Source organism: Mauremys mutica, chromosome 5 (assembly GCF_020497125.1).
Source record: "Mauremys mutica isolate MM-2020 ecotype Southern chromosome 5, ASM2049712v1, whole genome shotgun sequence".
Lineage (NCBI taxonomy): Eukaryota > Metazoa > Chordata > Testudines > Geoemydidae > Mauremys > Mauremys mutica.
This window is the reverse complement of record NC_059076.1, coordinates 135,494,467-135,511,799: the sequence shown is the minus strand read 5'-3', so window position 1 is coordinate 135,511,799 and position 17,333 is coordinate 135,494,467. Positions and strand designations below refer to the sequence as shown.

At 48.3% G+C, this 17,333-nt stretch overlaps 1 protein-coding gene across 8 annotated transcripts in view; it reads right to left on the bottom strand.

The window, feature by feature from the left end:
• PTPRA (protein tyrosine phosphatase receptor type A) overlaps positions 1 to 17,333 on the bottom strand; it is a 240,968-nt gene that overhangs the window by 29,798 nt on the left and 193,837 nt on the right. For all 8 annotated transcript variants that reach the window (XM_045017593.1, XM_045017591.1, XM_045017592.1 and 5 more), the window contains 3 exons: positions 12,470 to 12,554; positions 9,118 to 9,191; positions 4,903 to 5,039 (listed from right to left, as the gene is read on the bottom strand). In XM_045017593.1, coding sequence (XP_044873528.1) covers positions 4,903 to 5,039; positions 9,118 to 9,191; positions 12,470 to 12,554 — 296 coding nt within the window. The remainder of the gene's footprint in view (positions 1 to 4,902; positions 5,040 to 9,117; positions 9,192 to 12,469; positions 12,555 to 17,333) is intronic.

The window sequence follows — 17,333 nt, the reverse complement described above, 5'->3', positions numbered from 1 at the left end:
ATGGGCTCTGGCTGGGAAGCCTGTAATTCCTCCTCCCGGCCGCCAGGGGGCGCTGCGCTGTGCTGCGGGAGCCATGTGGGCTGCGTCCTGGCCCTGTTGCTGCTGCTGCTCCTTGGACCTCTTGCGCTGGGGCTCCTGCTGCTGCCTGGGGGGTCCCCGGCTGCCTCCTGCTGCTCCCAGCCCCTCCCCGCCGTGTGAGTATCTGCACCTCTGCCCCCAGCCAGCCCCTGCCCCCTGCCCACAGCCACCCCGTCTTCACCCCCTGCCTGCAGCCCCTGCCGCCCCCTGCCCACAGCCACCCCCTGCCCCAGCCACCTGCAGCCACCCCCTGTTTTCACCCTCTGCCCCAGCCACCTGCAGCCAGCCCCAGCCGCAGCCCCTGCCCCCTGGCACAGCCGCCCGCAGCCACCGCCTGGCACAGCCCCTGCCCCAGCCAGCCCCTGCCCCAGCCGCCCTCTGCCACAGCCCCTGCCCCAGCCACCTGCAGCCAGTCCCTGCCCCCTGGCACAGCCGCCCGCGGCCACCCCCTGGCACAGCCAGCCCCAGACCCTGCCCCAGCCGCCTGCAGCCAGCCCCAGCCGCAGCCCCTGCCCCCTGGCACAGCCCCTGCCACAGCTGCCTGCAGCCAGCCCCAGCTACAGCCCCTGCCCTCTGCCACAGCCGCCCGCAGCCACCGCCTGGCACAGCCCCTGCCACAGCCAGCCCCTGCCACAGCCACCCTCTGCCCCAGCCCCTGCCCCAGCCACCTGCAGCCAGTCCCTGCCCCCTGGCACAGCCGCCCGCGGCCACCCCTGGCACAGCCAGCCCCAGCCCCTGCCCCAGCCGCCTGCAGCCAGCCCCAGCCGCAGCCCCTGCCCCCTGGCACAGCCCCTGCCCCAGCTGCCTGCAGCCAGCCCCAGCCACAGCCCCTGCCCCCTGGCACAGCCACCCGCAGCCACCGCCTGGCACAGCCACCCGCAGCCAGCCCCTGCCACAGCCAGCCCCAGCCGCAGCCCCTGCCCTCTGCCACAGCCGCCCCCTGCCCCTGCCACCCCCTGCCCCCTGGCACAGCCACCCGCAGCCAGCCCCTGCCACACCCCCTGCCCGCAGCCGCCCCCTGCTAGCCCCCGTCTGCATCACCTACCCACAGCCAGCCCCTGTTGCAGCCAGCCTGTGTCACACTCCCTGCCTCCAGCTAGCCCTGCCCCACACCCCTGTCTGCAGCCAGCCCCATGTCCACTGGTGCCCTGCAGTTCTCAGGGCAGTAACCCTGCACACCTGCTTCAATGAGGGGGGGCAGGGAGCAGCTGGGACCCACACATGTGCACACCCTAGGGTGACCAGACAGCAAGTGTGAAAAATCAGGACAGAAGGTGAGGGGTAATAGGAGCCTATATAAGAAAAAGACCCCAAAATTGAGACTGTCCCTATAAAATAGGGACATCTGGTCACCCTAGTACACCCCAAGGGAGTGGCGGGGACCCACACATGTGAAAAGGAGCTCATTTCTAATTCAGGCCCATCTTTTTAAAAAAGAACTTTAGGTAGGGTTAACATACCTCTGTATTTTCCTGGACATGTCAGGCTTTTCGGTTCTTAAATCGCTGTCTGGGCGGAATTTTTAAAATTAAAAAATTCCTCCCGGGAAAATACGGACGTATGGTAACCCTATTGGTACAAAAAAATACATGCTCTGGCACATCCCTTAAATCAGAACTTTTTATAGAGAACCGGTTGTTAAGATTTTAGCAGCTCATCACTGCTTACAGGCCTCGCAGGGAGCAAATTTCACCTAATATGAAATAAGGTGCCATATTATCCAGAAACACAAGGTGGCAGCAACTCCTCCTCCAACACAAACCAGACCATCCCATCAGCACATCCGAGACAGGGTAGGTGCAGCTCAGCTCTTTTCCCGTTACCGCAGGTTGACGGATCCCAAATGCCACCAGTGCTACAGCAGCCTGAATTAGGGCTTGGAGCTGGCTAGTCAGTCCCATATCCCATTAGTCACCCCCACCCCATATCAGATGGGTGGAACACTCTATGGTACCATGAGCAAATTCTGGGCACAGGGGCTATCGGCTTTTCTTCTTTAAAAAATAGTCAAGTGAATTGAGGGTTGATTCAAAGATAGCAGCCTGAGAGCCCTGTAAAGTAACATCCTCTCTCCACAGAGCACAAACAGCAACTGAACAAGTTTCCCCACTCTGCCTTGCCAATTCACCCCAACCGGGACCTGGATAGACCCCTTCCCAGGGGATTCATTCTCCACAACCCATGCAGTCCTGGGCCTCTCTGGCAAGATGGCCAATTGGAGCTAAATGTGCTAGTGCTGTGATGCAGCCCCATCTCCAGGAGGAACTGGACTGAGACCTACCGAGTTGTTCCAGGAAAGCCACCAAATAGGCAGCAGAGGGTGACAACTTTCATTCACAGTAGATCAGATATGATCACAATGTGATTTCGTCCACAACTGGGGGAAGTAGCAGGTATTTAAGATTGAGGGGAGGAAGAGTGGGGTTTCTCAGCATTGGTGGTCTTATGTAGCCTACTAGCTCAGTGTCTTCCTCTACTGGCTGGTGTTACGTGTCTTCCTCTACTGGCTGTCCACACAAGAGGATAAGAACCTACTGCTGCTACCAACTAAAGAGTTATTCCTTTAGCTCAAGAGATAGAGGCCTGTGCTTTGGGGACAGAAGTCCGGGGTGCAATTCACATTTCATCAGAAATGATCTGAAAGAAGTTTACTGACTACACTAACACTCAATTACTGAAATGCAGCCACTTCTGTGGTGCAAGGCAGCAACCAACTGGCCCAACAGCAGTTGGGACAGGGGAAATGTTTGTCTAGGGTGCAAGGCATTCTGGTGGGTTTGTCTAACAGTAAGGTATTGTAATTCTACAGCCAAGGCCCTGTGTATCCTGGGGAAAACTGGACCTAAATTCTGCAACTCAGTGCTGAAAATTTTGTAGCAGTTCTCGAAGATTTTCTTTATTAATCATGACAATGGAGAATCCATTCAGTACAGCAGCTCCTAAGCACTTTATTTGATACTTAATTCAGTTATTTTACTTTGCCCCCTACATTACTAATTTTCAGTGTGCCAAAGATTTTTGTATTGCAAGGTTTAACTGCATCAGCGGTGTTGTCAGGGAAAGCTGTAGGTTTTGCCACTGCACAGGGGATAGCTGAGTGCAGGCACTTTGGGAGACATGGGAGACAATTTGGGATTGTGAGATAAGCCCAATACCTGGATATGTCAGCAGAAATGACTGGTGTTGAAGTGGTAGCAGTGCTGACGTTTCAATTGTCACCATTAGGTTTCTGAGTTAACACTACATTGAAATAACTGGGATAGTTTCTTTCTCATTTACAGCTCCTGTTTTTGGCAGTCTGTAGACTCTAGACACTGCATTGTTTTAATGTCCATGTCATGTTTTTTTAAGTTCTCTTTGCAGCCATAAAGACTAGAAAAACTAAGCTTACATTTTGGGGCCCCGTTTCACAGTGATGGAACCACAGCATACACAGGGCCTTGTCTATAGCACCTTCTATTTGAGATTAAGAACATAAGAATGGCCACACTGGGTCACACCAATGGTCCGTCTAGCCCAGTATCCTGTCTTCCGACAGTGGCCAATGCCAGGTGCCCCAGAGGGAATGAACAGAACAGGACAATTATCAAGTGATCCATCCACTGTCGCCCAGTCCCAGCTTCTGACAGTCAGCCTCTAAATATTTTCTAAACCTTAGTGAATTAAGCCTCATACACTTTTGTGAGGTACGGGCGGGGGTGTGTGTGTTCTTATCTCTGATTTGAAGGTGGATACACAGAAACACAGAGCCGAAGGGACTTGTCCAAGGTCACTCAGAGTCAGGGGCAGAGTTGGGAACAGACTCTAGATCTGCTCACTCCCAGTCCCACGGTCTAATCACACGACATGGCTTGCACACTGTTAGCGCTCTACTGGCGCAAATAATATGGAATTCCACTTGTGACACTCCAGGTCCAGCTCTTCTGAAGCTGGACACCTGTTACTGGAAACAGAGACCTATTCATTATCTTGTCTTATCAGCACAATTACACTTCTTCATTCATGTAATCATCCCATCATGGCTAACACTGAACATTGCTGCAAATGATACAGAGAAGGAGGAACCCCCAATGGAAATACAATTATTGTCACTTCCTGGGTTTAAATAAATAATGCAGGGACTTATTTTAACAAAGGAAGCAGGAAGATGCAGGGGAAGAGGGAGTGAAGGAATCTGGAGGGGGCCCAAGCAGCAGGTCAAGTTGGGGAAAGCTGGCAGCCCCACTGATCCAGAGCAGCTGGGTGTGTGGACGACAGTCACATAAACAGGGTATTCTTTCAAACACAGAGAGAGGGACACCCTCTTCACTGTTTCTGACCCATGTTGCCCAGCCGGAAATATATCAACCTATTCACTTGTTCTGTAAAAAACTGGGTGGTGTTTGTGCACCACTGTCCCCTGCTGGATAAGATCAGACTGCCCCATTGTAGGTCATAGGCCCTATACCTCCAACAGCTACCCTTTTAGCTCAAGCAGTTGAGGCCTGTATGGAGGAGACAGGAGGATGAGAATTCTATCCTTGTAACTGTGAAGTTCTGGGTGGCCTTGGCATGTAGCATAGCAACAACTGTGAAGTTCCTAACAGGCGATAGATATGGTTACAATATTGTAACCACATTTAACATTGCTTGCTTTGCAGAGCTACAGAGAAACTGTCTTGATTAGGCTGTCGTTCACCTCTCAAGCTAGACTGGTTTGACTCAATCTGCTAAGGTAAGTACTTCTACCTGGTAAACAGAACCCCCCTTTCATCGTTCAACCCACTGCAATCCCCCGGCATGACTGAAGCGCATTCAGAAGATAGGGATTAACAAAGCACTCACGTTGAATTCTTCCCGGAAGAGCTTATTGTCGTCTGCCATTCGCCGGTTAATCTCCTCTTCCAATTTATCCACAGGCAGTGGTGGGTACTTCCTGTTGGTGCTGGGAGATCTGGCAAGGAGCGGCATGCTCTGAGGCTCTGCAATATCACACAGACTATTACAACGGTGTTCATTTCTCCACTGACATCATCCTGGCAAAGCTGAACAAACAGATTATGTTTGGTAAATTTTCAGGACAACTTTGCATCTCTGACAGAATGATTGTCATCCTTTGCTCCTTCTACAGCCGACGTGGGCAAACTACGGCTCGCGGGCCACATCCAGCCCACGGGACCGTGCTGCCCAGCCTCTGAGCTCCCGGCCAGGGGGGCTAGCCTCTGGCCCCGCAGCATGCTGCCAGCACTCTGGCCCGCGTGGCTGGCTCCGGCCATGCAGCAGGGCTCCGAGCTCCTGCTGCTCTGAGCAGCATGGAAAGGAGGTGGGGGTTGGATAAGGGGCAGGGAGTCCCAGGGGACAAGAAGCAGGGGGTGGTTGGATGGGGCGGAGGCTCTGAGGGTGGTGGTCAGGGGACGGGGAACGGGGTGGGGGGGTTGGATAGGTGTGGGAATCCGGGGGAGGGGGAGATATCAGGAGGCGGGGGTGTGGATAGGGGTCAGGGCAGTCAGGAGACAGAGAGCAGGGGAAGGGTTGGATAGGGGTTGTGGTCCCGGGGGTCCCAGGAGGGGGCGGTCAGGGGACAAGGAGCGCGGGGGTGTGTGGGGTGTGGATAGGCATGGGAGTCCTGGAGGGGCCTGTCTGGGGGTGTGGATAGGGGCTGAGGCAGTCAGGGGACAGGGAGGTTGGATGGGGGGGGTCCCCGGGGGGGCAGTTAGGGACAGGGGTCCGGGGGGGCCTCAGGTGACAAGGAGCAGGGCGGGTGGATGGGTCGGGGGTTCTGAGGGGGGCAGTCAGGGGGCGAGGACTGGGAGGGGGTGGATAGGGGGTGGGGGCCAGGCTGTTTGGGGAGGCACAGCCTTCCCTACCCAGCCCTCCATACAGTTTCGCAATGCCGATGTGGACCTAGGGCCAAAAAGTTTGCCCACCCTTGTTCTACAAGATCTGCCATGCAAGGATGTCCTAATGCTTTGCAAACATTAACCAAGTAACTCTTTCAACATCCCTGGGGGGTGGGTATTATTGTCCCCATTTTAAAGAACTACAACAGAGTACAAGCAAGGCTAAGTTTTTGACCCCGGATACCCAACGTTAAGTAATTTAAATTCATACTATGGCCTTGTCTATGTGGGAAAGTCTTACCAGTCATACTACTTTTATAACTCTCCCACATGGAAACACACACTCTGGTAGAAGAGTAGCTTTTTTTGGTTATGCAGAAACTGTTTTCCAAGCAACATTAGCTAAGCCAAAAAAAAGGCCCCCACCCCAGAGTAAGAGTGGCCACATGGGGGTTCTATCAGTGTAAGCACAGAAATTTAAATTCACAACTTAGTTTATACCAGTATAAGTTTCTTATACAGACAAAGCCTTAAGCATCAAAATAAACAGAGGCTGATTTTCAGGCTTAACGTGCTACTGAAGGGTATTCCAATACCATGCAGGTGTGCTCAAGTTCAAGGAGCTAAACAGAATTTAGAGGAGCAGAGCACGCGTTAAAGCTCTTATTTAGGTGACTACTTCAGACACCCAACTGTGAAAGTTTTGGCCCAAAGTCACAAAGCAAGTCGACCGCAGAGAAAGGAAGGGAAGCCAGGTGTCATGGACTTGCAATGGACTTTTAAAATTGGCCTTGTACCCTTTTTTTGACACCTTAGGATGGAAAAAAATCAGTGTCCAAGATTTTTAAAAATAGAACAGGGGGTGTTTTTTCTGTTTTTTTTTTTAAGCTGAGAAATATCAGAAAAGTCAAACCTGGTCTCCCCTGGTTTTGCTGGATGACCTCCTAAAAGGTCTCTCAGAGGTTTATTCAGCTCTTACCCTTGAACTGAAGCAGTAGGGGCTGTTGGAACTTTAACAACGTCTTTTCTCCAAAATGTTGGACATAGCACTTAAAGAGGTACAGATGCTCCCCAAGTTATGCAACTGTTTCGTTTTGGAACGTCTTGCGCAAGTCGAATTTTATGCAAGTTGGGAACATATACCTGACAATTACGCAACAATAATAAAAAACGTACGGAACTTTTTCTGTAAGTGTGGATTTGTGTAAATCAGGTTTGCGTAACCAGGGGAGCGTCTGTATTAACAAAACCGAAGAGGAATTTTCAACTGTGATTATTATAGGTGGTCATACATTTTCCATCGGAATGTTTCTTTCAATGGAAAATACCTTTTCAACTAAATGGAAAATTTTGTGAAACAAGTTTGATTTTGTCAAAAAAAAATACCAATTTTTTTGTTTAATGAAAATCTAAAAAATTAAAAGAAAAGTTTTAAATTGAAAATAGAAAAAAGTTGCTTTTCAGGAAAATATTTCATGAGAAAAAAAATCGCTGTACTGCCTGTAAATCCCTCCCCTGCTCAGTTATCTCGCTTTCTCTCAACTGATATTTGTGGTGCCCTAATGTCACTATTTCTCCAGGCACCTCAGAGTCTCGGGTTTGTACAGTGTCTAGTCCAATGGGGTCCAGATATTGGGGAGGGGCCTCCAGACTCTACTGTAACCTTACCCCCACCACTCCTTCAGGCCTTCCATACATCAGAAGGAAGTGAAAAGAGAGATAAGATCAATTCCGCCCCCGCCCCTTACCGCTTGCCACAAAATTCTCTCTCAAACTGATGTTTGAGAAATGAGGGTGTCCTTCTAACTCAGGATAGACTCTCAGAATACAAAATAGCCTTTAAAAAAAAAACTAATGACAATATTTTGATTTTCTTGACATTTTCTGGTTTTTAATTTTATCACTTTGGGGTTTGTTTTCATTTGGGGGAGAGTTACTGCTAATTTTGATCAGTTGGTTTAGACAGAGTTGTGTTTTTTTAATTATTTTTGAAAATGTTCTGTTTATTTCAAAACATGAGAAAACGTCTTGGGTAAAAGATTCCATGCAAAATTTTGGAAAATGAACAATTTCAATTTTGCAAACAAGCAGAATTAAACCATCTCAGAGCTGATCAAAATGTAAAACAAACAAAAAAAATCTGAAAATTTGTGCGCAGCTGCATAGATAACTTCCCAAGAGCCTGAAGACTGCACCTAATTACCATAAAATGAACTGACTGCTGCCATTAATTCTTCATATGGAGGTATAGTCCACTAACCCACAGACTCTAGCATGCAATGCGACACTTTGAGCCAAACAGCCTCCCAGGGGTATTTGGTGCAGGGATGGCTCAGAAGGAAGAAATATTTAGCTTTTCTTTGGAGGATTCCCATGCAACAGCTAACCCAGCTAAGCTCTGTTTAGCTGCAATCAAGCACAATGATGAATAGTGGAAGTAGATCTATATTTTATAAAAAAAAATGAATCTCTACAAAACATGGAAACAAACACATTTTTTCATCCCAGTAGAAAAGGGGACAACATAATTAACTCCAAAAACGGGGGAGAGCTGTACCAGTTTAATGAAAATGACAAGAGGTGCTACACTTAGTACCATTATATATGGATTATAAACCCAGGAGAGACCACTGTGATCATCTAGTCTGACCTACTGTATAACACAGGCCAGAGAGCTGCCCTGAATTAATTCCTGTTTGAAGTAGAGCAAGATCTTTTAGAAAAACATTTCACCTTGATTTAAAAATAGCTAGTGACAGAGAATGCACCACAACCCTTCATAGGTTGTTCCAATAGTTAATTACTCTCACTGTTAAACGTTTGCAGCCTATTTCTAGCCTGAATGTGTCTAGCTTCAACTTCCAGACAGTGTTTCTTGTTATGCCTTTGTTTGCTAGATTGGCAAGCATTCTATTATCAAGTTTCTGCTCCCCACTTAGGTACCTGTAGATTGATCAAGTCATTTCTCAACCTTCTCTGTGTTAAACTAACAGATGAGCTCCTTGAATCTTTTATAACTAAAACAGCAACATATGAACTCAGGACTTTCAGTTGTAAAAGCCTGAGTCCCTACTCCCTGAGCTTATGGAAAATGTCCCCAATTTAGCAGCTGAAGCAAATTCATTAAGCCGTTATATGAACTAGTCACTAGAGGAAAACAAAATCCACATTCTCTCTGGGAGGGGTCGGGGGTCACAGAGAATGGAAAGCAACGATTCACCTGTGTCATCTGTTCGGCCATTGGACAAGCGAAATGAGTTGGAATGGCTCCCAGCTTGCTTGTATTTCTTAAACCTAATGAAGGAGAGAGTTCAGAAAATCAGCAGCTGCCCATCCAAGGAGATCAGTTAAGATTGATTTATTTGGGTGAGAAATATACCTAAGTTTCACTGTGTGTTTCTTCTCCCCCTGGCTGCTCAACAGCTTTTAGTCTTGGAGTCAGTTATTTTGAGATTTCTTATAAATAACAATACTAACTCTCATCCAGTACCGAGTTCTTTACATCTTTGAAGGAATTTACTGGGGTCATACAGGTTGTAACTTAGGACAGAATTTGAGTGCAAGATTCACAGTCCACATGCACTGTAGGAAGTAGGATTTTCCTTATTTTACACACAGGGAAAGAGAGGCCAAGGTCAGAGAGAATGTCAGCGGCAGAACTAAAATTAACACTGGGGAGTTCCTGGCTCCCGATTCAGTGCTCAGACCACTAGGTTACGTAGCTAGTCATTAACAGCACAGCCCAAAAGGGAAGGTGGGCCTGTTCCCATTCACACAGTGACCTCCATATTCACAATGTGGCCTCTTCAGGCAAATATCAGTTACCACTAAGCTTCAGAACAGCTGTCTTGGGGAGCTGTATCATAATTTAGGAGACACTTGTGGCATCTAGTAGGAAATGGCAGAGCAAACCTACTTCTGCAGAAGTCAGTTGACAATGCCTGTTGACCTCTTTGGAGGTCAGAAGCCCCAGTGCTGAGAACAGCTGAAGTGCTGCAGTATTTCCCTTCTGAAACCTTCATGAATTCACCACCACACGCTCGTTAACATCACATGCTTTTAGATACTATGGTGACAGGAGCTATAGAAAACCCTAACAGAGACACACATCTAACCTTCAACCAGCTGAGATTCAAAGGATTCCAGAAGCCTAATGCAAAGGTGAGTGAGAATGACAAGCATTAAGAATGGGGTACCCCAGAAGTGTATGTTCTGTGGCCTGATTCAGCAAAGCACGTAAATACATGCTTAAACTTATTCCTATTCAACAAAACATTTAACCGGGCACTTTTTACTTCAAGCACATGTTTAAGACCCATTGGCTTAGGTTAATTACTTTGCTGAATAAAGGCCTATAAGTGACGGGAAAGAGAGAGGCTACTGACATTGCTTTATAAGATCTAACAGTTGTCTGAAGTTCCAGGTGGCCAAGGCCCAAATCATGCTTATGCTGAAATCAAAGGCAAAACTCCATTTACTTCCACTGGGACCGCCATGGGCCCAAGCCAAGAAATGAAGGGAATTTTCCCATCACCAAAGGAAATTGCCTTTTTTTTTTTTTAAATCAACTAAACATTCCGGCAATTAAATAAAATGTTTACTGGAGGTGAATAAACACTCACTGCTAATTGACCATTTGCATTCAGGGCGAGAGCAGTTAATGAGGCTACAATTCAGAAAGGTCCAATCTAGAGCTTTGCGTCTTTAAAAATGTACTTAAGAAAGTTTCATTAAAGTAAAGTATAGTTCCAGTGACTGTCATCTGCTCTCACTAATAAGCAACATTTATAGAACACATCACAGAAATGTGGGGCAGGAAGGGACATTGAGAGGTCATCTAGTCCAGCCCCATGTGCTGAGGCAGGACCAAAATAACCTAGACCATCCCTGACAGGGGTTTGTCTAACCTTTTCTTAAAAATCTCCAGAGACAGGGACTCCACAACCTCCCTTGGAAACCTATTCCAGTGCTTAACTATCCTCATTGTTAGAAAGTTTTTCCTAGCAACTAATTTAAATCTTCCCTGCTGTAGATGAAGCCCATTACTTCTTGTCCTACCTTCATTGGACATGGGCAACAACTGATCACAGTCCTCTTTAGAGCAGTCCTTAACCCATTTGAAGACTGTTGTCAGATCCCCCCTCAGTCTTTTCTCAAAACTACACATGCTCCATTTTTAAACCTTTCCTCATAGGTCAGGTTTTCTAAATCTTGCCATTTTTGTTGCTCTCCTCTTAACTCTCTCTAATTTATCCATTTTTCTTGAAGTGTGGCACCCAGAACTGGACACAGTACTTCACCTGAGGCCTCACCAGTGCTGAGCAAGTGGGACAATTACTTCCAGTACGTTATAACACTCCTGTTAAAACACCCCAGAATGATATTTGCCTTTTTCACAATTGCATCATATTCTTGACTATCATTCAATTTGTGATCCACTATAACCCCCAATCTTTTTCAGCAGTACTACCACCTAGCCAGTTAATCCCCATTTTGTAGTTTACATTTGATTTTTGAATCCTAAGTGTTGTATATTACACTTGTCCTTACTGAATTTCATGCTGTCAATTCCAGACCAATCCTCCAATTTGTCATGGTCATTTTGAATTTTAATCCTGCTCTCCAAAGTGCTTGCAACACCTCAGAGCTTGGTATCATTTACACATTGTTATACGCTTGCTCTTCGCTCTATTATCGAAGTCATTAATGAAACTGTTAAATAGTACTGGACCTAGGACTGACCCTTGCTGGACCCCAATAGATACACCCTCCCAGTCAGACAGCAGACCATTGATAATTACTCTGAGTACAGTCTTTCAACCAATTGTACACCCATTTTATAGTAATTTCACCTAGACATTTTCCTAATTTGCTTACAAAAATGTCATGTGACACTGTGTCAAAAGCCTTACTAATATCAAAATATATCATGTCTACAACATCTTTCAGTTTGAAGGATTCCAAAGCTTTTTCCAGATCAGAGAGACCACTTCACACACCTATTAAATGCATCCACCTCTAGTGCAGAATGGGGCCACTGTTTCAAGGCCTGACGCAGAACACATTGAAGTTAATAGAAAGACTCCCATTTGCTTCAATGGGCTTTGAATCAAGGTTGAAGTGGAAAAAAAAAATCATCTCCAGCTCTAAATGCAGAGGGATTTTAGTTAGTGAGTATAGTTACCCAAAATAAAATTTCATCGGTAGCACGCTTACCGTTGCAAAAAGTATCAGACTTTTAACGGCACAAGGAGTCGGGACCTATAATCTCAAATAATCCATCTTTAGTGGCACAGCACCTCCTACCATTATGAGGAGGATTTGCTTTACACTGATCCACAGGGAAAAGCATCACCTACCCAATTACTAGCACACTACCTGCATAGTCCTTGGAAGTCTTCCTTGTAAATACTGGCTAAGCCAGCCCTGCTTAGCTTAGGAAACCGAACAAAAGGCCCAAGCTAGCATAGCTGCAAGCCATCTGCTTAATAGTGTGTGTTAATTAACTTAAGGAGACTGAAAACAGGTCACTAAAATCCCATAGGGAAGTGAGTGTTATAAGTGTTTCTTACCTTAACATGTACAGCACAATAATTATAAATACTATGACTAGCAGGGAAGATAGGGCCACCATTACAGCTATAATTGGAGTCTCATCTGAAACAAAAAAGTAGACTCTGTTAAAAAAGCAGCAGCAGCAATCTTAAAACATCCAGTTATATCATTTTACAAGCCAGATCACTCTACAATTTCTGGCCTAAAGATGATCAAATTGTTTAATAATGATACATTGTCAAGTCATACAGGATAGAAACACAGATTGCATACTTCAGCATTACTGATCACTTACAGAGTGCCCCAAACTGATATCCTATTTTATACTCCAAATACTGATTCTGTGCACCCTAACCTTCCTTGAAAAATCCTTTACTGCAGGATCTGACCCTAGGAACGGAACTATTTTAGGAGTATTTCACACAGTGGAATGTCTCCCTTTCCTTCTACATCGGGGTGGACAAGAGTCGGCCGTCTAACATTTCTGTCCGGCCCGCCAAGCTTTTTGGCTGCCCCATCGCGATCTGCTAGCCGCTAAAAGTCCCATGGCATAGCAGGGCGCTCAGGCAGGTTGCCTGCCTGCTGTGGCCCCACACCACTCCCGGAAGCGGCTGGCTGCTCCTGGCAGGTCTCTGCACACCCCTGGCGTTGGGGAGGCGGCTCCGTGCGCTGCCCCCGCTCCCAGCAACGTCCTCACAGCTCCGGAAGCTGTGGTAGCAGTGTGTAGTAGGGTGGACCCCTGCTCCTACCCTGAAGGGTTAAAAATAACCCTGGGAGGGGGCTGTGGCTGGAGAAAGCAGCTTTTAGGCTGGGCTGATTGGGGAAAGTGGCTGCAGCTGGGGCCACACCCCAAACAGACTCAGCTGGCCCTATAAAGGCAGAGAAGCCAGGAGCAGACAGAGGTCTCTCTCTAGCTATAGAGGGAGATGGGCCTGGCTGCAGGGAGCTAGACACGAGGTACCTGAGTGAAGCAGGGCTGGGGTAAGGCTGAGGAGCTGGGGAGCTCCAGCCTGGAAAGCCCCAGGCTGCGGCCTAGCATTGGGCTAAAAGGTACTGGGGGTTGCAGAGGGCAGCCCAGGGGTAGGCCAAGGCAGCAGGTCCAAACCCTTCTTGCAGTGATGAGTAGGCTGATACTGCAGCCTGCCCCAGGGGCTAGACAATGACTGGCAGTAGCCTGATACTGAGGCAAGGTGGGGATAGTGGGCGTGGGTTCCCCAGGGAGGGGAGACCCGAAGACTGAGGAGTTACTGCCAGGGGCAGCACCCCAGGCAAAAGGGCACCGGGTCCAGGGAGGGACACGGGGGCCAAAGGACAGGTGGATCAGAGCTGTCAGAGGGTGCTCCAGAGCTGAATCGAGCTAATTCCCAGAAGACACCAGCAGGGGGCTCCGCAGGGGTGAGTCCACTCATCTACACAGTGCTTGTGGGCGGGGGCAGTGCACAGAGACCCGCTGCCCCCTCCCCCAAAGGGGCGCACAGAGGCATGCCAGCAGCAGCCGTTTCTGGGAGCGGCGTGGGGCCATAGCATGCAGGCAGCCTGCTGTGCCACCAGCCAGGAGCCGCCTGTGCTAAGCGCCTTCCAGACCTAGCCTGCACCTCACACCCCGTCCCACACCCCAACCCCCTGTCCCAGGTCAGAACCCCTTCCTGTACCAAACTCCCGCCCAGAGCCCTCACCTGCACCCCAACACTCTGCACCAGACCGGAGCTCCCTTCTGCACCCAAACTCCCTCCCAGACCCCGCACCTCCTCCATTAATACAGTAGAAATGTGCAGCCCGTGATGACGTACCAACATTTGTGGAGTGGCCCCCCTGCAAAAATTATTGCTCACCCCTGTTCTGTGTGTATTAGAGGCATGATGGGCACAAGTCACTATGCTGAATCCACATCCAAAGTTTAGTGGCATCATGGTTTTGATTAAGGGCCCATCTCCCTCTCCTATGTACTGAGAGGGCAATATGAACAAAACAACCCCCTGACCTGGACACTTCTGAAGTAGGAGAGTTAAAATCCAAATCCAAAAAGTTTCCCAGAGTGCAAGGTGATTACATTTAGCATCAACTTCAGCCCATCACAGAGAGGGGGTGAGCAAACTCAGAGATGGGTTTTGGTTCACATCTATTTCTCTCCCCCTACGGATATTAAATTTATTGAGAATGAGATTCTAGGCAAGCCGCTATATATGCTGTAGCATTAACACTTGTAGGTTATTAGCTAAAACTTTAGTAAAACTGTTCAACTGTTAGCGCGCGCGCTCTCACACACACACACACACACTTTTCATGGGCAGGAAATGTGCGACTCCTTTGCAAATTCACATATACAAAATGCTCTCACCCTTTGAAATATGCAACAGGTTTTACAAATGAGGTGCTTGCAGCTGATCACTGAGAGCTGCCAAACTGGTTGCTAGTGCTAGTGCCCTATATGAAGAGAGATGGGGGGGAGCCAGGCAAAGTCAAGCAGACAGTGAAGTAGCCCTGAAGGGGACATGCTGTGCATTTGTAATGAGCTGGAGCAAGCGGGGATGCCAACAATACCATCTGCTGGCATTTTCAGGGGCATTCACAGTCAGCTTTGGCTGTGTGTATGGAGTTACCTTCTCCTCTCTCTCAACAAGCATTGAGGGCTTGGCTACACTTGCAGATGTGCAGCACTGGGAGTTACTGCTGTCTTTGTACAGCTCTGTAGGGAAAGCGCTGGAGTGTGGCCACACTGACAGCTACCAGCGCTGCAGTGTGGCCACATTTGCAGCGGTGTTGGGAGTGGTGCATTATGGGCAGCTATCCCAGCATTCAAGTGGCTGCAACGTGCTTTTCAAAAGAGGGGGGTGGGGCGGAGCGTGACAGGGAGTGTGGGGGAGAGAGAGAGTGTGGATTTTTGGAGCCGACACTGTGTCAGCTCCCTGCCTTGCAAATTCTGACCATTTCCCCGACGACTCATTCACTCAAATGCAAACAGCCTGCAGACCAGATAAGCAGCTGCTCCCACGGACTCCCTTTCCCCCCCTCCCCCTCCCCGCCGTGCTGTTTCTCTCCTAAAGCAAACACTAGCTGTAGACATTCATCCCTCTGCCTGCCTCATTCCCAGCAAACAGGAGCTGTGTTTGTTTTTTAGATAAGCAGCTCCGGGAGCCCCGAGTTCACAACAAAACAAAGAGAGGCATCATAACAAAACAAAGAGTTCTTTAGTTAAAAGCATTATGGGAAAATTCTGCTGGAGGCCAATTACAGCGCTTTTGGTGGCCACACTGGCGGAGCAGCGCTGCTTCATCAGCGCTGCAATAGTTATACCCGAGGCAGAGCAGGAGTAAAGCCAGCGCTGCAGCCAGGGAGATGCAGCGCTGTATGTGCCTTGCAAGTGTGGATGGTGTGTAAGTTGCAGCGCTGCAAACCCACCACCAGCGCTGCAACTCTCCAGTGTAGCCAAGCCCTTAGCAATCACTAACCCCTGTGCAAGACATGGCCACAAAAACGCTCTCCCTATGTTAACTCATCATGAAACGCTAGCTCAGAGAGGACCTGATCTACTACTGTGAAAGCCAGCGTGAGTTTTGCCACTGACTTCACTGAGAGCAGCAGCAGAACGGTTCACACAGCATGCAACATCTGTCAGGGATTGGGGGAGAGGGAACAGATAGGGGGCTCTACATTTTGTTTCCTGCTTGGGGTTTTCTAGGTGGGCCAGGCAGCGGGACCACAGTTAACGGCCACAGTAGAAAAGCTCTAACTTGTCAGACCAGAAGTGTCAAAAGTATAGCTGTGAAAAACCCCAAGCTTCCTGCATCCTGCTGCTAGACGTGCTCCCTTTCAAAGCCGCTGCCTATTAATCATGCCTCACACCAATCACCTGCCAACAGAGGCTGGAAGGGTTCGCTCTAGGGCAGTGGTTTTCAACCTTTTTTCATTTGCGGACTCACAAAAATTTCAAATGGAGGCGTGGACCCCTTTGGAAATCTTAGACATAGTCTGCAGATACTTAGGGATCTGCGGACCAGAGCTTGAAAACTACTGCTCTAGGGAATCATTAGCTTGGTCTCTTTATTTGGGCTGCATTTACAGTGAATGCAAGTGAAATGAACCAACAACAACAATACTTAGTGCTTGCTGGCCCGGGGAAGGGAAAGGGGATTGCAAGCTGGTCTATAGTTAAGACTAAAGCTAGCTCTGTTGTGTAGGCTGGACCCTGTTCCCGCTAAAGTCAACAGAAGTAATTCCACTGACATTCGCAGGAGCTGCATCAGATAATAAAATTTCTGGACCTTCACACTCACTCTCTCACCCCCTCTCTAAGAACCTTACAAAAGAAGTTGAATCTCCTGAAATTCTGCACACTGCATCCCATCATGGGAAGTTTAGTAAATATCGAAGCAAGACTTTTAAAGTGAGGATGTTCTGAAAATGCACCTTTAGTTTATGCTTGGAAAAGCAGAGGTTGTTTATTCTGGCAGCTTGGCCCAGCAGATAGAGCAATGGAACTGCCTAAAGAGACCTGGGTTCTATTCCCGCCTTGGCCACTGGCCTGCTGGGTGACCTTAGGCAAGTCACTTCCTCTCCCATGTCTCAGTTTCCCCATCTGTAAAATGGGGATAACGATACTTTGTAGGTCACTATATAAGAGCTAGATATTATTAAATTACATCCCTAAAATGGTTGGCCAAGATACTCATTGGCCTTGCTGAGGCAAGGGGCCTTTTTCTGGTTTTGGGAGGGCTGGGGTTGGGGTTGTTAAGTGCATACAGAGAAAGGTTTATGAACATAAATTGAATTCAGCTGGTAGACTGAGCCCGATGGGGCGGGGATGGGGTTAGGTGACGGGCCAGGGCCTGGACTTCAGAGTAGGAGACTAAAGGGAAATGTGGAGAGGCACAAAATCTGGGA